The following is a 22568-nucleotide window of genomic DNA, read 5'->3' on the forward strand; positions in this document are numbered from 1 at the left end:
TAGCCACTAGTTACATGTGGCTATTTACATTTAAATGTAATGAATTAAAATAAAAGAAAATTTAAAATTCAGTTCTTCAGTCTCAGTCACCACATTTCAGGTGGCCCAGAGCCACATGTGGTTAGTGGCTACTGAACTGATTAGCGCAGACAGTGTTCTCATCATTGCTGAAAGTTCTGTTTGATAGTACTGCTCTGTAGTAAGTGTTTCCTTTTTACCCTTCGGTTTAAGAATTGGTAACACACTTGGCTAGGGTTTATGCTATTTTTCACTGACAAAGGGATACATTTAGCCAGATGTTGCTTTTATGTTTACCTTTTAAAGGTGTGTATGTGCATGCGTGCATGTGATCTTTCCTCCCATTCACATTCAGGTTTTGACATACATTTGAGTCTCCCTTTTCTCCTGGGCCCCTAAGGAGCTTTCATTATTAGCATTGCATATTTTATCAAGACACTTTCTCATAAAAGATTGGTACAGCAGGCAAGCGATAGCCACTACTTGAACCCGGCTAATTCCTTGCTCTCCAAATAAGAATTCCGTTCAGCTTTTAAATATGCAATTGTGTGACTTACTCCCTACCTGGGCTGAATTCAGGAGGAAAAATCACTCTCAGTGGGCCAGAACCAAAGAGCTGGAAAATCAGGTCACATTCTGCAGCGATGGCTACCTGCCAGGACTGAGATGGAGGAGACACCATTTGGGGTACTTGAAAGCTTCATTTGGGGTTTTCCTGGATTTGACCTGCCTCCGGGGTGCAGGGAGTGATGGAGAAGGCTGGCAGCTTTGGTGTCCCAGTTACATGGGACAGTGGAGGACTGGTCCTGGGGCTGTCGCCTCTGCTGTGGTGTACGGTACTCCAGAACCAGCCTCACAGAACACAGGAAGGCACTCCTCAGGTGTCCGCAAGCAGCCAGTCCAGCCGGAAGCGGGAAATCAACATAAGCTATGCTTGGCTCCGTTGTTTGATGCCGACAAACTCTTATGCTACTTTAAGATCCCACACTGGAGGTTTCCACACTTCTTCAGCCAGGAAGCCAGATGCACCTCACTGACAGCTTTCTCTGGCGTTTACACCTGAAATGTCCCATCTTGTTGTTCCATAGGGAGACCTCCTTGAGGGTTAGAATTTATTCTTTATGGGGGCCTATCAGCTTTCATTTGTGTGCATGTGTGTGTATATGTATGTGTGTATGTGTGTGTGTATGTGTGTGTATGTGTGTGTATGTGTATGCATGTGCATATGTGTCTGTATGTGTGTGTATGTGTGTATGTGTATGTATGTGTATGTTTATGTGTATTGTGTGTGTATTTATGTGCATGTTTGTGGATGTGTGCATGTGTGTGTGTATGTGTGTGTATGTATATGTGTGTGTGTACATGTGTATGTGTATGTGTGTGTATGTGTATGTATGTGTGTATGTTCATGTGTATTGTGTGTGTATGTATGTGCGTGTTTGTGGATATGCACGTGTGTGTGTGTGTGTATGTACGTGTGTGTGTGTGTGTGTGTGTGTTTTGAAACTCCCTACTTTGCCTTTTACCCTTTGTCCTGAGGAATCCTTCAACTTTTATGGAATACCGCTCAAGTTCCTCAGATTTGGGGGAACTGTTGTAATAGATTTTACTTAGAAAGTTGGGTAGGAAGAGATTTGGTTAATCATAGACTCTGGTTAATGGAACCTGATCATATCATGTATTAGCAAATTTTGGAAATATAAAGCACAAGAAATCAGGTTGTTTGTTTAAACACTTCTTTAATTTAGAGAGGCCTTTTGGGCTTTTCCAGTGTCTTATGATACCCTTTTCAGTGTGCCCTTTCCCGTGTGGTATAATCATGACTATTGGCCAGAATAGGTCAAAAGGCATCTTCATAATGGGCAACAAGTAATCCTAGTGGAGTACTAAAATGGTTAATATCTATACTGCTCTTTCCATGTGTCTGAGCTCTTCTGAGCCCTGTTAAATATTAACTCACCGTACCTTATTTAGTCCTCACCCTAGAAGTAGATGTTGCAGTTGTCCCCATTTTACAGACGAGAAAACTGAGGTTAAATGGCTTCCTTGAGGTCACACAGGTAAGAAATAAGGGCACAAGATTTGCACCTAGTCAGTCCGGTTCCAGAGCCTGTATGACCAACCCCTGTGCTGTACTGTTAAGAAAGTGAATTTGAGAGCCATACAGGGAATATTCCAAATGCCCTTTACCATCCTGTACCAGATAAGTGTCTTTCCTATTCCCAAAAGATGCTGCTAAGTAGGTATTTATTGTGCATCTGTTACGGGCAGGGCATTGGAATAGCTGCTGTTGGGGATGAAGAAGACCTGCTTGCTGCCTTCCAGAAATTTACTGTCATGTGGGGAGATGAGGCATTACCAAGAGCTGTGGAGCTCTCCTCTGGACTCAGAATGGTACATCCAGTGGCCCACTGCACACCTCTGCTTAGATGGAGTTAACATGGCTAACTCCTGGCTTCCTCTACCCATCTCAGAAGATGGCCACTCCAGCCTTGCAGGTGCTGGTGACCAACCCTAGAGGTGTCTTGGATGCCCTCTTTTGCTCATCCCCTTTTTCTAAATCATCAATCAATCCCGTTTTCTACCTTCAAAACATATACAGAATTTGACCACTGCTCGTCCGTCTACTTACTGTCATCTGGGCTCTCTGCTCTCATAGTCTGTCATGGCTGGAGTAATTGATGTCTTCCCTCAGCTCGAAACCTTCCAGAGGCTTCCACCTCAGTCAGGGTAAAGCTGAAGTGCTCACGGCCCGGCCAGACCTGCGTTCTGTCTCCCAAGCCCTGTCTGACTTCACCCTGAGGTCTGGTCAGCCTCCCCAGGGGCGCCACACCCCAGCTTGTTTGCACCTGCCACTGCCTTGCCTAGCCCACCCTCCCCCTTATCCCATGGCTCACTCTGTGGCCTTCTTCATGATTTTGCTTAAACCACACACCTTCTGGGTGTGGCCTTTCGCGATCCCTGTATTTAAAACATCGTACCTCCTCCTGTGATTGCTACCCCTCCCTTGCATTATTTTTGTTCTAGTTGGCATACTTTAAAAATGGAATTTTATGTATTATTTTTATGTGTTTGTCTATTGCCTGTTTCTCGGCTTCTGAAGGTAAGGTCCATGAGGGGAGGCTTGTTCTTTTACTGTGTGAATCCCTTTCGTTTTACTTTGGTATCACTAGCATTTAGAACAGGACCTTGCATATAGTAAGTGCTCATTACTTATTTATTGGATGAATCAATGGCCTAAAGTGGCAATCCTCTTAGAGCTCAGCCTTGAAGGAGTGTGACGGTTAATTTTATGTCAGTTTTTCCTAGGCTATGTGCCTAGTTTTTGGCCAAACACCAGGGTAGGTTTTGCTGTGAGTTATTTTTTAGGCATGATGAATTGTGCAATCAGAAGACTTGGAGTAAAGCAGATTACCCTCCATCATGTGGGTGAACCTCATCCATTCAGTTGAGAGCCTTAAGAAAAAATACTGAGATCCACGAGAAGGAATTCTGACTCCAGACCACCTTTGGATTCAAGATTGCAGCACCAACTATTCTCTGGGTTTCCAGTCTTCTGGCCTTCCCTGAAGATTTTAAACTTGTCGGCCCCCCAATTTTATGAGCTAATTCCTTATAATAAATACCTCTATTTGTCTCTCTGTATCTGGGTGTACACACACGCGCGCACATACACACACACACGTATCTGACTAGTTCTGTTTCTCTGGAGATCTGTGATTAATACAGAGGATGAGAGGTACAGGAAAGCAATGTCAGGTGGAAGTTCACTGGAGGAAAATGGTGGTGCCTGGAGAGTTCTGAGGGTGTACAAAAGATTGCAGTAGCTTAGCCTGACTTGACTCTAGGGTCAACTGTGAAGGGAAACAATGGGAGGTAAGACTGGAAAGGAGGGAGGGTTGAGTGAGATTGAGGCTGAGGACTCCGAGCTGCACAGCGGATGTGATTATGCTGTTTGAGCCACTTATGTGCTGTGAAATGATTAAGGTGGGAAAAGCTGGAGATAGGAATTAGATGGATGAGGGGGAGCCAGATTCCAGGAAAGCATTGGTTGCTGTTGAGATGGCAGATTGGTTTGGAGAATAAAGTGGGGGGATGGATAGCATCCACCAGCTCTTGGTGGGCCAATGTCAGGGTGAGGATGGTGGCGGGAGCAGGCTGATACTGGGGCTTTGGGCCTGGATGTTAGGAGGGCAGTGGTATTACCCAGAGATGAGAAATGCAGGAGGAAGAGCAGGCTTGTTGGGCAAGGTGCTGCATTCTGTGGGGCATATTCTTCCAGAAGTGCTGAGAAAGTCTCAGGTGAAGAGAGAAAGTTCCAGGTGGAAATGTTGAAACAGTTCTTGTGGATGTCTGCCTGGAGCTGGAGAGAAGACAGACAGGCTGGGAAGGAGGCTGGGGAGCTCTTGCCTGGAGCAGGTTAAGTTAGGGCGAGAGAGGGAGTGTGAGTGCTAAGGGAGAGACAATAGCATGTAAGTAACTTTTTTGAACATACATAATACTATATATTGGTGGTTCCCAAATTCTGGGCTAAGATACCCCAAGGCACTGCAGCAAATGCACAGGGTGGCCAAGGGATATTTCACATTTTCGAGGGAAATGCAGCAATACTTAACATCTGTCAGATACCACGCTAAGTACTAGCTTGAGGCACTTCGCAATATCGACATCTGACGGTACCACATTACTCTTGATGATGTCATATCTTTACAAGCTACATTTTGGGTAGTTGCTAAGAAAATCGGTGTGGAAGTGGGAATCAGGGTGGTGGTGTTCAGTGTGGTTCCAAGTTTTGAGAAGTTGCGCAGTGTCCAACAGATGCCCACATCCCATTAGTGAGTAATTGTGGTTAGTTAAGAATGAAAGAAAAAATATTTCTTCTTTCAGTTTATGTGTGCTATTTTTTTTGAAAGGCTACTGTTGTTAGGCTGTGAATAAGTATTAAGTTGTTTGGACCTAACTACTTAATAAAAGAAACTACTGGATACTTTTTTTAATCTAGGGCATGCCATTAAAAAATGTGCAGAGGAACTAAGGGCACTACAAACTGAGAAATCCTCAGAATCTCTGCCATATGTTGTTCTGGGTGTTATATGTTATATATAGATTGTAAAAGAGTACACACAGGGATAGAAAGATAGGGAGAAAGGGAATGGCATGAGGACTGTGTCAAGAAGTCTATTTATCCAAAAATAAAATATCTGAAGCAAATAAGGTAAAAATGTAAGCACTTGTTAAATCCAGGTGGTGGATCCATAGACATCTCATTTTCTGTACTTTTCCATGTGTTTGAAGTGGTTTATAATTAAAATAGTTTTGGAAAAGTGAGGCAAGAGGATGGAGGAGGACAGAAATGTAGGAGGTGCCTGTGCTTGCCTGGGAGGATGGCAGAGGAGACTGGGAAGGGGTGTTTGAGGTAGAAAGAGATTCAGGAGATTGAGGGATGTGGAACTAAGCAGATCAGTGTGGCTGAGCTCTGAACTGTGGTTCTCAGTGCTGGATGTGAGGCTGTAGGAGACATCCTGGGCCCTGTTGATTCCTGGCTATTAGGAGATTGAAGAGTGTTAGGAGTGGGAAAAGACTGGGTTTGCTCCTAGAGCATTGATGCTCAACCCTGGCTGCATGTTAGCATCACTTGGGGTTTTTCAAAATACTGGTGCTCTGGCCCCACCCCTAAATGCCTGAGCATCAGGGCTTTTCACAGCTCTCCAGATGATTCCAAAGTGCAGTCAAGATTAAGAGCCACGGCCACAGCCCAGCGTTTCTCAAACTGTACTGTGAGTCAAACTTTAAGGAATCACTTATTGCTCAAATACAGATTCTGATTCAGCAGGTCTGGGATGGGGCCTGGGATTCTGCATTTTTAACAAGATCCCGGATGCTGCTGCTGGTCTGAGGTCCACAGATTGAGTAGCAGGTTCAGAGAGGGAGCTATTTTTAGCGAAGGGTGGCTGGAGAGCAGCGGAGCAGAGATGGACTCAGGTTCAGACCCCTCCTGAGATGGACTGAGATGGTGGTAGGTTGTGGGGGTTGGAGGAGTGGGGGGTAAGCAAGTGTTTTCTTCTTATAATGCAAACACCACTCTTATTAGGTATCTTTTATTGTGTCACAAATTACGCCAAAACTTGGCAGCTGAAGAGTCAGCTCTCAACCACTCCACAATGCCGCTTCTCATATAGGAGCAAGACTCTTAACGTGAACAGCCTGGATTAATTATCTGTTGATGGGTGGTAAATTGCCCTAAAACCTAGAGGCTTAAAACAACAAACATGCTATCTTGCATCGTTTCTCTGAGTCGGGGATCCAGAAGTGGCTTAACTGAGTGCTTCTGACTTAGAATCTCTCATGAGGTTGCAGTGAGGATGTCAGCTGGCCCAAAGGCTGTAGGATCTACTTCCACATGGGTGTTGAGTTAGTGCTGACTGTTGGCAGGAGGCCTCATCGCCCTGCAGTGGAACTTCATCCTGCTGATAGAGTGTCCTCACAACGTGGCAGCTGGCTGCCCCCAGAACGAGAGATCTGGGAGAGCGAGGTAGAACCCACAATGTTTCCTACAGCCTAGTCTGGGAAATCACACTCATTTCCACCGTATTCTTCTGGTTACGCCGGTCAGCCCTATTCACTGTGGGAGGGGTCCACACAAGGGTGTGAATACCGGGAGGATCACTGAGGACCGTCCTGGAGGCTGGCTGTGATATCCATAGTCTTTTCTTTTCTTTTTTTTTTTTTTTTTTGAGACAAAGTCTCACTCTGTTGCCCAGGCTGGGCAGTAGTGTGCAGTGGCACAATCATGCAGTGGTGAGATCATGGCTCACTGCAGCCTCGACCTCCTAGGTTCAAGCAATGTTCCCTCTTCAGCCTCCTGAGTAGCTGGGACCACAGGCACATGCCACCATGTCTGGCTAATTTCTTCTTAAAATTGTTTTGTAGAGACAGAGTCTTGCCATGTTGCCCAGGCTAGTCTTGAACTCCCGGGCTCAAGTGATTGACCTGCCTCAGCCTCCCAAAGTGCCCCTGATTGTTTTCAACCATGAAAATAATGCATGCTCAACAAAGAAAACTTGCAAATGTAGCCCATAGTGTCATGACCCCGAAAAAAGTTCTGCTAACAGGTGGTTTATGAACTGCCAGTTTTTCAAAAATAAGGATTTTATAAACAAATACACAAGCACTTTTAAAAAGCGATACCATACATTAATACGGTTTGATATAGATTGTTCTTTACCCTTGACATTGGATCAGGAACACTTTCAACCGGTACATGTTAGAGTTTCTTAGACTCTGTTGCAGGACAGCAAAAACACCATCTGAATACTCTACTGAATTTTTTAAGTTTAATTTATATTTCTGGATCTAGAGAGATGTCGTTATCATGTAAAGACTTCTTAATTTGGATGATCAGTTCTTACTTTGGATGACTGAATGAAGTAATAAACATGCTTGTGTCTTCAAATACAGAATTTGAGTGTAGAAATAAAAAATGGGGTTGCCAGCTGATCCAACATCATTGCATATAATTGCCCCATCTCTGGTTGCTTGTCACTAGCTGTTGGCATTTGTTAAAATTAGCTTTACAGGCTGCCTTAGATTAGCAGCAAGTGTGGCAAATGAGGGCTTACTCTTAATGAAACTAATTTGTATTTGAAAATATAACTACATTTATTGCCCCCATTATTTAAATGTGTGCATGCTAGTTGATAGTAAAAATGAACTTTTAAACTAAGGCTTTTCTACATTGTAGCCGAAAAATAATCTTTTAAGAAGGTGATCCTTTTGAAGTGGTTTTCCAGTGTTTTTATGGACATCGTGGGAAGCATTTCAGAAACAAATTAGGATACTTTTAAAATAATAATTTAAACGTTTTATTTTTATTTTTATTTTTATTTTTTTGGATATAACACAAAAGTGTGGTTTATTTCTTTTTTTTTTATTTTTTTTTATTATTATACTTTAAGTTCTAGGGTACATGTGCATAACATGCAGGTTTGTTACATATGTATACTTGTGCCATGTTGGTGTGCTGCACCCATCAACTCGTCAGCACCCATCAACTCGTCATTTACATCAGGTATAACTCCCAATGCAATCCCTCCCCCCTCCCCCGCCCCATGATAGGCCCTGGTGTGTGATGTTCCCCTTCCCGAGTCCAAGTGTTCTCATTGTTCAGTTCCCACCTATGAGTGAGAACATGCGGTGTTTGGTTTTCTGTTCTTGCCATACTTTGCTGAGAATGATGGTTTCCAGCTGCATCCATGTCCCTACAAAGGACACAAACTCATCCTTTTTTGTGGCTGCATAGTATTCCATGGTGTATATGTGCCACATTTTCTTAATCCAGTCTGTCACTGATGGACATTTGGGTTGATTCCAAGTCTTTGCTATTGTGAATAGTGCCACAATAAACATACGTGTGCATGTGTCTTTATAGAACATTTAAAATGACACAGGACATTGTGCCCCATTGCTGGTCAGCTTCTTCTGGAGCCAAGTATTTGGCGATGTGCTGTGTTTGTGTGTGCGTGCGTGTGTGTGTTTTGTAACAGATAAGTCTTGCTCTGTCACTCAGGCTGCAGTGAGGTGGCGCGATCACAGTTCACTGCAGCCTCGCAATCCTGGGTTCAAAAGACCCTCTTACCTCAGCCTCCCAAGTTGCTGGGACAACAGGTGCACACCACCACACCCATCTCTGTGTTTTATAGAACAGTGATTTGTTCAGAATGCTCCCGCATTCTGTCCAGACTTCTGGAACAGTCAGCTACACTGCACCATGGGTATCTCGTCATCGTCTCTGTGATCTCCCTGAAGGCAGGGCCTGGCCTTCCCAGTTTTAGTGTTTCCTAACCAAGTGCCTGACTCAAAGCAGACCTTAATAAATGTGAGTTGAATGAATGGATGGATGAATGAATTTGGAACATAAGCTCCCTCCCTCATGGAACTAATAGCTGCTGTAAGAAGCTGGTCCACCGTGTACCAAAGAGACATCCCACTTAAGGTTTGATTCAGCCCAATTTTTTTCCAGAACAACACCGTTCAAGGGATCTTTGCTTCCAGATCGTTTGCAATGTCTACCATCCTCTTCTTGCAGTTCGGGTCTCAGAACCTTCTTCTGATTTCTTTTTTTTTTTTTTTTTTTTTTTTTTTTTGAGACGGAGTCTCGCTCTGCCACCCAGGCTGGAGTGCAGTGGCCTGATCTCCGCTCACTGCAAGCTCCGCCTCCCGGGTTCACGCCATTCTCCTGCCTCAGCCTCCCGAGTAGCTGGGACTACAGGCGCCCACCACCTCGCCCGGCTAGTTTTTTGTACTTTTTGGTAGAGACAGGGTTTCACCATGTTAGCCAGGAAGGTCTCGATCTCCTGACCTTGTGATCCGCCCGCCTCGGCCTCCCAAAGTGCTGGGATTACAGGCTTGAGCCACCGCGCCCGGCCCTTCTGATTTCTTTATTTTCCTCTTTAGAAAGCATCTAGTTCCTAATTACCCTTACCAATTTCTGCTGGGGAACTGTATGTGTGTTTTGATTATTTCCCCACTGTTTCACCATAGGAATGGGGAAAGGCCTCCTCCGTTTCCTCTACCTTTGAAGACTTCTAGGAAAGTTTTTCTTGGTACCTTAATGCTCGGGAGACCCATACACATAGTTTCAGGGATGTCTGCTGAGAAGACAAAAATATAAAAAGAGAAACGAATGCCTGAACAACTGTCAATCAAAGCTGATCCAACAATGAACTCACACATAAAATAGGTAATCTGATCGACATTGGGTGTCAATATGAGGTGAGCATAGGAATTTGGAAGGGTGGAGCTGTGGGAGCAGGGTGGAGCATACATGAAGTACTAGGGGAGTCTCACTAGACACAGGTGACTTTTAGCATGTGTTTTTTACAAAAACAAGCAACAACCAGAGAAAAAGTCAGTGAATAGCACCGTTGGGCATGATTCCACCTGGTGAACTGATGCCCCAGTTGAGCAGGGGCTAGCTGACCTTTGAGAGGTCTCACTTTCCATACACCTGTCATGGGGGCAGTATGTGGACATCCTCCACGTTTAAAGGGAAGCATTTTTTCGTTAACAGGGCCCCTGCACCTACCGTATAACCCAACAACCCCAGTCTCAGGTATTTCCCCTAGAGAAGTGAAAACTTATGTCCATTTAAAAACCTCTATGCAAATGTTTATAGCCACTTTATTCATAATCAGCCAGTGCCAGAAACAACCCAGATGCCCTTCAAAGGGTGAATGGCTGAAACAGGGGCCCTAAAAGCAGGCCAACTTCAGCAGGTGCCAAGGAAGTGGCAGGCCATGGTCATTTTGAGCAGACTTGGTGTATAAGTTGCTTATGGTATAAATGAACCACTCCAAAACTTAGAGGCTTAAAACAACAACAGTAGCTTCTTTTGCTCAGGAATCTGCAGCTTTGGCAGGCCTTGGCGAAACAGCTTGTCTTTGCTTAACATGGCATCAGCAGCTTGACTGAGGCAGAAGATCTACTTCCAACATGGCTTGCTGGCAAGATGGCCAGCAAGTTGGTCCTGGCTGTTGGTTCCTCTCCACATGGGCCCCTCTTTGGGGCTACTTGAGCTTCCTCATGGCATGGTGGCTGGATTCCAAGAGCAGGCACCACAAGACTCAGCAAGCAAATGTTCTCAAGTTTCTTAAGGCTGGGTCCAGAAACTGGAACTGTGTTAAATTCCATCAGATTCTATTGGTCAAGCCGTCGTGGAGCCCAGACTCAGGGTAATTGACATAGACCTCACCTCTCAATAGGCTCAATAGGAGGAATGTCAGTGGATTTTGGAGCCATCCTACTTACCATTTACCTTCTACCTTACTAGAGACTTTGACCCATGTGAGAGATGTCCTTCCACCGAGACACTCCCTGAGTGTCTGTGTGAGGGAATGTGCAGCACATCCGTGTCTTCTGTCTGCATCTGGCAGTACTATTCCTTAGACCCTTTCCTCTGCCTTCCCTCCCACTGCCCTCAAAAGCAACATACCCATCTTTTGCCTCCATCCTCTTGCAGGATTCTAATGTGATCATGGTTTGGGAATGTCACATGGTAAACAGTGTAGCCTAGAAAACTCTGCAATAGTGTGCAAGTCACTGTTACAGCTTATTTTTCCTACTTTTTGTAAGCTAGATTTTTCTGACTTGTTTTGAGCATACTATAGACATTTTTGGAATGATGTAAAAGTCTTTCCTATTTTGACAGGGGTGGGAGTTGGTGGAGAGAGACAAAATCCAGGGAGAAACAAAAGGAATGCGGGTGTGGTAGCAGGGAGCAGGGTAGCTGCCTCTACACAAGAGTAGGAGGAACTACTTCACACTAAGGTTTTGATGGCCAGCAACTACTTCCTGTGTCTGCCTTTCCAAAGAGGGCTGTGCTTTAGAAACAGTTGCTTAAACTAGGGTTGCACGCATTCCAGAGAAATCAATCTCTAAAATTTGAGATTCAAGCATTCAATGATATTACAGTTTTGGTGTTGGCTGGTATTTATTAAAATAAAAACTTGATACAAATTAAATGTAACAGAGTTTGAATGAGCAAAGAAAAATTCATAAATCGGGCAGCCTCAGAACGAGAACAGGTTCAGTGACCTGCCTGAAACACATCCTGGCAGTGTTTTGCGTACAGAAAAGAGAAGTGAGGTACAGAGACAGCTGGCTTGGCTTCGCTGCCTGTGATTGACTGCATCTCTGCTGCTGTGATTGGCTGAGACTCAGCTATTTGTTACAGAAGTATACATCCTAAGTTAGGCTTTCACTTAGTTTACCTACTAAACTAAGTTGCAGTTCCTTATGTAATGACTCAAGTGTGGAGGCATCCGCAAGCCAAATTTGGTTGAATTTAACATACTGTTTAGCTTTTCTGTGTCTGATCACATGGATAATTTGCCCAGAGCCCCTTTATGTCCTGTGATATCAAGCATAATGCCCTTTGAGATGAGCTGGGGCAGAAGCCTCAAGGTTGGGACAGTCTGATTGAAACTTTAAACTCAAAGTTGTGAATCACAAGAGTTTTCTAGTACTTCTTGGTACTCTCCTGATCCCCACCCCAACCCTTTCCAAATCTTTCTTCTCATCCTGGTAACCTTCTCCTTTCTACTATCAAGGAAATTGTCCTTTATCAAATACATTAAATATAAATTAAAAATTATAGACAAAATAAAATCATACTAAAGTGGTAGTGGCTACCAGGAGCTTAGCTTGTTGTCCTTCCCATGGAGATATTTGTCATTTCAGAGGAGATACTTAGGAAAGGTAATTCTGATTCAAAGGAATGAACCTCTAATATGATAATTTACATAATAAGGTAGCAAAAGTGGGAGGATTTTTGAGGAACAGGTTCCTTCTTGGAGGTCTTCAAACACCCTGCCTTCCAGAGCAAGGCAGGTCTGCCTGAGTCTGAGGGGTGTGGGCATGAGTGCCTTCCCTTGCTTGCTAGCCTATTCACTCCTCACTCAGCCTTGCTCCCATCAAGGTCTCGAGCAGGGCTCAGTATGGAGAAACTCTGCCACCCTTTAGAACCTGCCGCCAGCCTGATAGAAGAGTCCTTTCTCCTCCTCAGGACTCTGTAGTGTATACACAAGTGGCTTTATTGGATAAGCTAGCATCAGATGAACATGCCTACTGTAAATGTTGCTTCAGTTTTTAATTAGAAGAATTGAGACCCAGTACGTAGATGATTTTGTGTTTTGCCTTTATTCCATCCTAACATTATTGTTGGAGATGTATCTGTGCATTTGTAAGGTCACAAATTTATTATTTTTTAACCTTTTAGTATAACTATGGGAAAGCACACCAAGCAGCACAGAGACTGCTCAGTAGCCCAGTAAATCATCACAAACTGAGCACACCGGTGTAACTGACACCCAGATCAAGAAACAGCAAAGCTGGTACGCTAGAACCCCCTCATCCTCTATGCAGTCCCTGTTCTCCCGAGGGTAACCGGCACCCCACCTTCTAACACTGGAGATGAGTGTTGCCTGTTTTGGAACTCTGTATAACAGGAGTAAGAAAGAATGTACTTTTTGTGTCTGGCTGCCCCCAACCCCACTCCTTTTTGATTTTTGAGATTCTTTGATGTAGTGTATAATCCTAGTTTCCATGTTTTCGTTGCTTTATAATATTTCATTGTGTGAGTATACCACAATGTATTTATCTCTTCCCCTGGAAGGTGTTTGGGCAGTTTCCAAGATGGGGCTGGTATGAGTAATGCTACTGTTAGCATTCCCATACATGTCTTTTGATGCCCATGTGTGCACATTTCTGTTGGTATATACCCAGGAGAAGAATTTCTGGGTCACACGATAGGCATGCATTCAGCTTTCCAACATATTGTCAGTTTTCCAAGGTGGTTGTACCAATTCACACGCTCACCGTCAGTGCAGGGGAATTTCATTTGCTTCTCATCCTTGCCAACACTTGGTATTATCAATTTTTTAAATGTCGAGCTATTCTGGTAGATGCCTGTTAAATCTCACTGTGGTCTTCCCTTCATTTCCCTGATGAGTCATGAAGTTGAGCTTCTTCTCATGTGTTCCTTGGCCATTTGCATATCCTCATGGGTGTTTGTTGGGGCATTCCACCTGTTTGCTGTTGGGTAGTGTAGCTTTTCCTTATCGATTTGTTAGGCGCTCTTTGATTCATGGTGGATGTGAGTCCTTTGTCGCATGAATGCATTAGTGTGCAGGAGCCAACACACACTGGCTTTTGAGAGCTGATTTTAGCATCTCTTCCCGACTCTGCCTTCCGTGGCATCATGTTTGGCAGCTTGAAATCTGCCGTGGTGGGTGTGTTTATACCATAGAAATAGGCAAAGTACAAATCGGGGTTTCCTCTCTTTCTTGGAGAGCTGGTTTACCAGTGCACCACTTGACAAGTGTATTGCAAATAGCTTATTTCAGTCTCTGGATTGCCTTTTCACTCTTTAATGTGCGTTTTGAGGAACAGAAGTTTTAAATCTTAATATAGCCTACATTATCAAAATTTTCTTTTGTAGTTAGAGCTTTTTGTGTCCTCTTTAAGAAATCTTTGCCTCCACCCCCATATTTATTTATATGGCTAGCTAATCATAATCAATTTTGCTTAACTTCCCCCCTACTGAAGCAGCACTGCTACGTACAGTTATGAAGATTGTTCCCAAGGGGGGATGCAGGGGCTTAGATCCAGACCTTGCTGTGCTCAGTAAGACATGGCTGGGACAGGGTTGCATTCCTTAGAGGAGGGGGCACCTTTTTCGAATTCTCACAAAGGCACCATATGGGCTAGTGGTGGGCCCAGATCTCTGACATCCTAAATCCCACACTGCCTCTCCGGCCTGCCAAACTGCGCTGCCTGCCCTTTAACTTCAGATGGGGCAGCTTCCTGCCTCCATGCCTTTGCTCTTGCTGTGCCTCCATCTCCACGTCATCACATTTGGAGTCTGTCCAGCAAAGCCCATCTCAGATACCCAATCCAGGCCCCTGCCATTTTCCCATCTTGTTATAGCTTGAATGTCCTCCCTCTTGTAGTAGGCTAACCTCCTTGAGGGCAAAGACCACATTGTTTGAATCGCTGATAATGCTTTGCCCATAGTAGGCATGAGTAAATCTGCACGAATGAGTGACTTGGCGAGCCTTTGGGCTCTTTGCAGAGAGTAATAGTGCACATCTCAATGGGTTACCTCTTCCCAACACTTAGAAGCTTCCTTGTCCATTTCTTTTCTGCTTTGTCCCAGTGGATGCCAGCTGGCTTGCTTTTCAGCAGTTAAATATGCAGCCCTTTACATATCAGCTGTTTCATCTGCAGAACTACAGAGTATTTTACAAGTAATCAGTTCATGCAGATTGCACATAAATCATGTCTGCTCTGGCCCTTTGGATACTAATGTTCCCTTATTAAGGCATAAGTAAGCCTTCCTGTTCTCATCCATTCTTTCAGACTTTTTAAAATTACTGAAAAGTAGAGCCTAGTTGTCGCTACACCACCTCCTTCCATTCCACCCACCCGATGCCCTCGTTGCTTTTTTGAGGTTCAGTTTGTTTTTCTGGAGCTTGCCAAATTGCCTTAGGAAGCTGGGTACCTTGTAAATGAATTAAGCAAAAGGAAATTCTTATCTCTAAAAGGAAGTGGTCACTGTGTTTCTGTGTGTGATGTTCTTGGCTGGTTAATATTTTTGTGAAATATGTTCTGATGGCAGCAGTGGTACCCCAGAGAGGAGGGAAGCATCCGTTATGCTTTGTACACAAAAGCAAAATCTCTTCTGCTGAAGTTGGAGGAGTGGATGAAAAGCTATTTCATGAAAGTCATTCTGCCCAAACAAACAGAGAGCCTTCATTGTTTTTCATCCCATGGAAGATTGGAAGCTCAGCTCACCTTAATGTGCCCATTACTTTAACATTTCTTTATTTTCTTTTCAAACTGGAACTACAGATTTTTGCTCTAATACACGTGGATTTCTGCTTCCAATTGCTCTATCCCTGCTATTAGTGTTCAGTCAGTTTTCATTTTGGTCTAAAATGACTCTCTAAGAGCTTGGAAGCATACTATTATTTCCTGCAGTTTGGTCTAAAAATGAAGAAAAAGGGGACTTTCAGACAAGGCCCATAAAAATACCACCATCTACTTTTAGAGATGTTTTATGAATATAAATTTCCTGTCTAAATAATTACTGTTGAGGGTAGAAAGGACTTGGAGTTTCGAAATTGTAACAACAACTTATTCTGTCTTAGCAACCACAGGGAAGGTGACACGTCTCTTGTTTTTTATAGATGGGCTGACACTATAATGCACTGTATTGCTTTTTAGATCCCATTTTTTATTCATGGATACAGATTATAGTGGAACTGAGGCAGTGGGAGGTATTATTTTCCTCAGATGGGGAAAAAAGGTAAAAAACAGGTATGCTTTTGGTGTCATTTTAAAAAATCTCAGGACGGCTGGTAATAGTATCTTAGCAGAAGGAGAAGCCAGCCTGGGTACTGAGCGCAGTCGTCTGTGTTCAGGTCCTATATTAAATTATACCCTCAGTTTCGTAAAGGCTGAGGTATGTCATGTATTCTTCAGGAAAATTATGGCGTCTTTTATACTAGGGTGTTTAAAGACAAAATCTCAGGAAAAAATCACCTCCCCGCCTTTTTCCTTTGGCCAGCAGCTGCTGAAATGGGTTGCGGATTGAACAAGTTAGAGAAACGTGACGAAAAACGGCCTGGGAATATTTATTCAACTTTGAAGAGGCCTCAGGTGGAAACCAAGATAGATGTGTCCTATGAATACCGCTTCCTGGAGTTCACAACTCTGAGTGCCGGTGAGTACACGGGCTGTGCACAGACACGGGCAGGTGGGGTCTCCAGCAGGGGCCTACGGGGGATGAGGGTGCTGTTGGGAGAGCTGGATGGGGTAGGGGCTGTGAAGAAATGAAAAGGGCAGGCCTGTCTCAAGGGGGCAGCTTACAGAGATCCAGATTTTTATGTGAAATCTCTCACTTTTTAAAAAATAGTGGCTGAGCGCGGTGGCTCATGCCTATAATCCCAGCACTTTGGGAGGCCGAGGCGGGTGGATTACCTGAGGTCAGGAGTTCAAGACCAGCCTGACCAACATAGTGAAACCCCATCTCTACTAAAAATACAAACAATTAGCCAGGCGTGGTGGCGGGCGCCTGTCTCAAAAAAAAAAAAAAAAAAAAAAGCAACTAATTACAATTTTAACAAATGGAAATCATGTGTGAGCCAAGCAATACATATGGATGGGCTGAATTTGGCCCATGAGCCAACCAGTTTGCAGACTGTTTCATAGCAAGCCCCGTGGAGAAGGAAGGATTGCCGTCTCTCCTCGTATGAAACTTCCTGTCCACCCAAATTCACCTGCCTGTTGTCTGCCATCTCGCAAGAGGACTCACCCCTCTGGGCTTGGCTTTGCCTTGGCTGAGCCAGAGGGAGTCGGGTCACCTACCATGCGAGTGTCCAAGGACTGAGGAAGCAGGGAATAGCCCATGAAGACTGGGAAGGGATGGTCAGCATCAGCATCAGAGCATTTGCTGAACACCTGCTGTGTGCAGAGTGTTGGGCCAGTGTTGAGGGGGGAAGTCGTGAGGCATGTCCTGGCATCTTGCAGTGTTCTGTCTGATGGGAGACAGAAGACTCATACAAATGAAAAAACAAAAAGAATTCCACAGGTTTTAATAGTGAGTTGGAAAACACTGAAGACATGTTTTTGGAAGAGGAAGAAAATGCTCTTCTTTTTGGGTCCCAGGAGTTTGAGAACAAAAACTGGGCACTATGTAACGAAGTCATCTGAACACATTATCTCCCTGGGCTTCTGGGTATACTTTAAGCTTCTATGATTGGAAAGGAGAATGAGTGGAAAAAGCCCTCAAGTTCATGGATTTGAGTCCTGGCTCTGCTTCAGAGTAACTGGGTAAATCACTGAGCTTCCCAGTCCTGTAGTGTCCTCATCCATAAAAGGAACACGGGTGTCCACTTCATGGGGCAGTTGTGAAGATTAGAAAGGTAGATATGTGTGAAGCTTGTAGCACAATGTCTGGCATGCAGTAGGGTCTGCAAGTGTTCTCTTCCTCCCCTCCTCCCCGACTACTCTCTGCTGTGGCTATCTCCGTACTGAGGCTCCAATTGCTTCTTGAGCTCTGAGAAAGGACAGCTGAGTGTCTCTGCAGGGACACGCTGTGCATCCCCTGCAACAAGTCACCACAACTGAAGCCAGCATCTTCCTTTTCAGATTGCTTCCTTCCACTGCCCTTGATGAGTCAGTCATGCCACCACCATCCTCTTAAATGTGCAGATACCTATGACCATGGTTTCCCCCTGCATGTAGTTGCCATTCCTTCACCCAAGCCTATTAAAACCATGTCTGTAAATGCCTCTAATATAGCTAATGTAACACACAATTATTTGGAGCATTTGGTCATGCATTTGGTCCTCCATTTATTTGTTCAGTGAATATTAAGTGCCTACAATGTGCTGGGCATTGTGGGAGGATTAGGGAAAAACAGAAGCATGTCTAGGAGAAAAGATTGGAAGGAAATATTTAAGTATTAGGATGCTGAGATGATGGGGGAATTCTTTTTTCTCCCTTTTGCAGTTGTGTTGTTTTTCATTGTGGGGTTATATGTCTTTAATTATGACGAAGAGTAGCTTTGCTCCAAGAACCTTCACAAACACATGAAGTTTCCATGCAGTGCTTTGTCCCCCCACTGCTTCGTAGCTGGTCTCTGAATGATTTCCCTGACCTCCTTATTTGTTTGTTTCCCTGAGCTTCAGCTGCAGCATCCACACTGCTTTTGTGCATTGTGCTGTCCTTGATGGAATTATCTTTTGTTTTCTGATTATGAAATAAACATACACCCATTATAATGAGCTAGGACAACACTGGCAGATATCCCACATGGCCTCCCTGCTCCTGCCCTCATCCTTCTACAAATCCTGCCAGTCCTTTGCTCAGAGCTCTCCTTTGGCTGTCACCACACCAAGAGTGGCGCAGCTCCCCTTGACCGCATTCTCCCACTGCTTGTCTTTGGTGTTCCGCTGCTTTTGCTTTGCTCTTTCGTGAACCTGCCAGTCCTCCTCCAGGCTTTTGCACTGCCTGTTCCTCTGCCTGGAAGTCCTCCCCCAGGATCCCCATGCTCATCTTCAGAGAGAACGGGGTCCTTCTCTCTGAAACTTTCTTTGACCACCTCTTTAAAATTTCTACCTTCTTCCCAATTCCCCATGTCTTTCCCCTCTTGATTTTCTCCATAGCACTTCTTACCATGTAACCTGCAACATATCTTGCTTATTGCTATTTGTTTCCTCTTTGTTGTCTGCCTTCCTTCATTAGAAGATAGAATCCCTTCCCATGAGTGCAGGGATTTTCTCTCTTATTCTCTGCTGCTCCCTCAGTGCTTAGGACAGTGCCTGGCACTTAATAGATAATCAGCAAATAATTGCTGAATGAATACTCACCGTATGTTTTTGAATCCTGCTTTTATGTGACTTAACATTGTACAGTGAGGTGTGCACCTGTCGTGCCTATGCTCGGAAAGTATGATTTAATGGCTATATATGATTTAATCACTCAGTATACCATAATTTATTTTGCAGTCCTCTTTTATTGGACATTTAAGTTATTTTGGGCTTTGGGCTATTACAAATAATGTTGTGATAAGCAATGTTGTCCATAAATCTTTGTACACATTTCTGACTATTTCCTCAGGAATTACTGAATTGAGGGATGCGAATGTCGGCACTCTTGATAAATTGCCCAGTTGCCCTGTAGATAGGACCTGCTTGTGTAAAACACACATCTGATTCTGCACAACTCTTTAGGGCGTTTCCCTGGATGGATGAAGTTGAGATTCAAGCCAGAGCTCAGGGCTTTCTGTAGCTTGGTCTTGCCCTCGGTAGATCCTCTCCCTATTGTTCCCTGGAGGATGGTGTGTCACGGCATTGCCTGCTGCCCCTGCCCAGGACCCTCTTTTCTCTGCTTCTCTGATTCAGTGCAGGCAGCCCTTTCTGCACAGGCCCCCACCTCTTACTGCTTGCTAGGACCCCACCCACCTGGATTTGTTCCTTCTTGACAACCATTCTATCAGAATTACTCTCTTGTGCACGCCTGTAGTTTGTCAATACCGTCCTTTTGACACTTTGATTACATCATATATTAACCTATTTGTGTTTCCCTGGGGGCAAGGACCAAGCCTTGTTTATTTTTCTGTTTGTCTTCCTTGTTCGGCTTTCTAGCTGAGATGAGCCTGTCCTGAATAGCTGGGTCCTAGTAAACCTAGAACTAAATGCTGACTCCTTTCCCTGGCAGTCTCTCATGTTTTTCTTCCAGGAGTTCTAATGAGACTATTCTTTATTCTCCAGAATGGAGCTGACATTTGTTGAGTGCTACTATGAGCCTAGTCCTATGATAGGACATTACGTCTTGATCTCATTTTTCTTTCTTTCTTTTTTTTTTTTTGAGACAGAGTCTCGCTGTGTCACCCAGGCTGGAGTACAGTGGTGTGACCTCGGCTCACTGCAACCTCTGCCTTTCAGGTGCAAGCAATTCTCATGCCTCAGCCTCTTGAGTATCTGGGATTCCAAGCATGCACCACTACACATGGCTAATTTTGGTATTTTTAGTAGAAACGGGGTTTCACCATGTTGACCAGGCTGGTCTCAAACTCCTGACCTCAAGTGGTCCACCCATCTCAGCCTCCCAAAGTGCTGGGATTACAGGCATGAGCCACTGCACTAACCTGATCTCATGTTTCTGAAATTTTTCAGCTTTATCAAAGTATAAATGAAGTAAACTACATTGCACATATTTAAAGTATTCAAACTCATAAAACCCTCACCACATCAAGATGCAGAACATTTCCATTGCCCCAGAAGTTTCCTCATGCCCCTTTGTTATCCCTCCAACCCCAGACAACCACTAATCTCCTCTCCATCACCGATTTTTTTTTTTTTTTTTTTTTTTTTGAGATGAAGTCTCGCTCTGTTGCCCAGGCTGGAGTGTGGTGGCACAATCTCGGCTCACTGCAATCTTCACCTCCTGGGTTCAAAGGATTCTTATGTCTCAGCCTCCCAAGTAGTTGGGATTACAGGTGCCCGCCACCACGCCCAAATTTTTTTTTTTTATTTTTAGTAGAGACGGGCTTTTACCATGTTGGCCAGGCTGGTCTTGAACTCCTAACCTCAGGTGAGCTGCCTGCCTCAGTTTCCCAAAGTGCTGGGATTACAGGTGTGAGCCACCTCGCCCGGCCTCCATGACTGAGTTTATTTCCCGCAATGTTATATAAATGGAATCAAATAGTATGTACTCTTTTTCAAAACCTAGCTCTTTTTATTCACTCAGCTTACTCATTTAAGATTTATTCATGTTGTTTGGTGTGTTTTCTGTTTTACTGCTGAGTAGTACTCTGTTGTTTGCTTGTACCACAGTTAATTTTTCCATTCATCTGTTGATAAACATTTCCAGGTTTTGGCTATCACAGGTTAAGTTGCTGTGCACATTTGTCTTTGTGTGGCTTCTTATGTCGTTTTATGTTTGCAGTAACCCAGTAAGGTAGGTGGATAAACTCATTTCTTTTTGCAGACAAGGAAATGGATGCTCAGTGAGGTTAAGTAACTTGCCCAAAGAGGTAGGAAGTGGCAGGGGCAAGAATTCAAATATAGAATTCTAGAATCTTGGGCATCAAAGCTCTTGTGATGCCAGACTGCAAGATGCTACACAAATAGGCATTCACACCAACTGGAATGTTGTTGTTAGAAAACTTATTATCACGTAGAATGGTATAAGATGATTCCTCCCCCATAAGATTTTAACCCCAGCAGATTTTTGAATGACACTCTATACACTTATTTTTCATGGAGAAGATGATTATTTGACTCTTAGGCAAATACAAGTCAGGGAAAGGGTATCGGCCCATGTCCACCTGATGGCTTAGGTAGGAAGGGTGCCGCCATGTGCATTTTCAAAAAAGTCAGGATCAGTTGGGCGCGGTGGCTCATGCCTGTAATCTCAACACTTTGGAAGGGCGAGGCAGGTGGATCACCTAAGGTCAGGGGTTCAAGACCAGCCTGACCAACATGGAGAAACCCCGTTTCTACTAAAAATACAAAATTAGCCGGACGTGGTGGCACATGCCTATAATCCCAGCTGCTCAGGAGGCTGAGGCAGAGTTGCTTGAACCTGGAAGGTGGAGGTTGCGGGGAGCCGAGATCACACCATTGCACTCCAGCCTGGGCAACAAGAGTGACACTCCATCTCAAAAAAAAAAAAAAAAAAAGTCAGGATCACAGTTAACACTGTTGAGTTTGTCCCTTGCCTAAAGTTCAGTGCTGTTGTTGAAGATACTGGAACATGCAGCCCCACTTGTGGGGTTGGCAGAGGCAAAAGCAGCAGGAATCTTACAGTGAAGCACATAAGCTGCCAAAAGTCTCAATTCTGGGGGATTTGATTGGGTCTTAAATTTTCAATTAACTCTGGTCACCGAGGGATGAACCTGCCCTTTGATGGGTTTCATCACAGACGGAGGCCCATAAAGCATCACAATTTCTGCAAAACGGTACCCCATTATGCCTTTTATGTGAGCGTTTTGCCAGCCTCTCTGTGCCAGGCCACTCTAACACCACTTGAAAGCTACCTGTATCAGCTCTGTGAAAATCGACTGTGTTTTATGCACATTTGGTGCCAGGGACAGTTGGCACGGAAAGCAATCTGTGTAATGAGGCCAGTGCCCAGGGCTTGGGCCTTCCTTGAACGGTGCAGTCCTGCTCTGACTAGTACAGGAGCCACCATCACATGGCATTTATATGTAATCATTAATCAAAACAAAGTAAAATAAAATATTCAGTTCTGTCACACTAGCCACATTTCAAGCACTCAGCAGCCATGTGTGGCTGGTGACTGCTATTGGACAGCGCAGATAGAGAACGTTTTTATCATCGTCGAAAGTTCTATAGGATAGCGCTGTTCTAGCCTGTTTTCAAGAGAGGAAAACTCGGTTTCAGGTCAGAATCTGTGTCTCTAACTCATAACAATGTACCATTTTATCGTGAAGATTTGCCCTTAGGTTCATAGTGACCATA

General features: G+C 44.2%; 1 protein-coding gene across 6 annotated transcripts in view; it reads left to right on the plus strand.

Annotated features, from left to right (window-relative positions):
• LOC105490417 (raftlin, lipid raft linker 1) overlaps positions 1-22568 on the plus strand; it is a 203413-nt gene that overhangs the window by 4602 nt on the left and 176243 nt on the right. For 3 of the 6 annotated variants that reach the window (XM_011756010.2, XM_071090851.1, XM_071090852.1), the window contains one exon: positions 16145-16300. In XM_011756010.2, coding sequence (XP_011754312.2) covers positions 16156-16300 — 145 coding nt within the window. In that variant the 5' untranslated portion in view covers positions 16145-16155. Of the gene's footprint in view, positions 1-16144; positions 16301-22568 lie in introns of those variants that run through there. The other 3 variants (XM_011756009.2, XM_011756007.2, XM_011756011.2) reach the window with 1 other exon arrangement.

Source organism: Macaca nemestrina, chromosome 2 (genome assembly GCF_043159975.1).
Source record: "Macaca nemestrina isolate mMacNem1 chromosome 2, mMacNem.hap1, whole genome shotgun sequence".
NCBI lineage: Eukaryota > Metazoa > Chordata > Mammalia > Primates > Cercopithecidae > Macaca > Macaca nemestrina.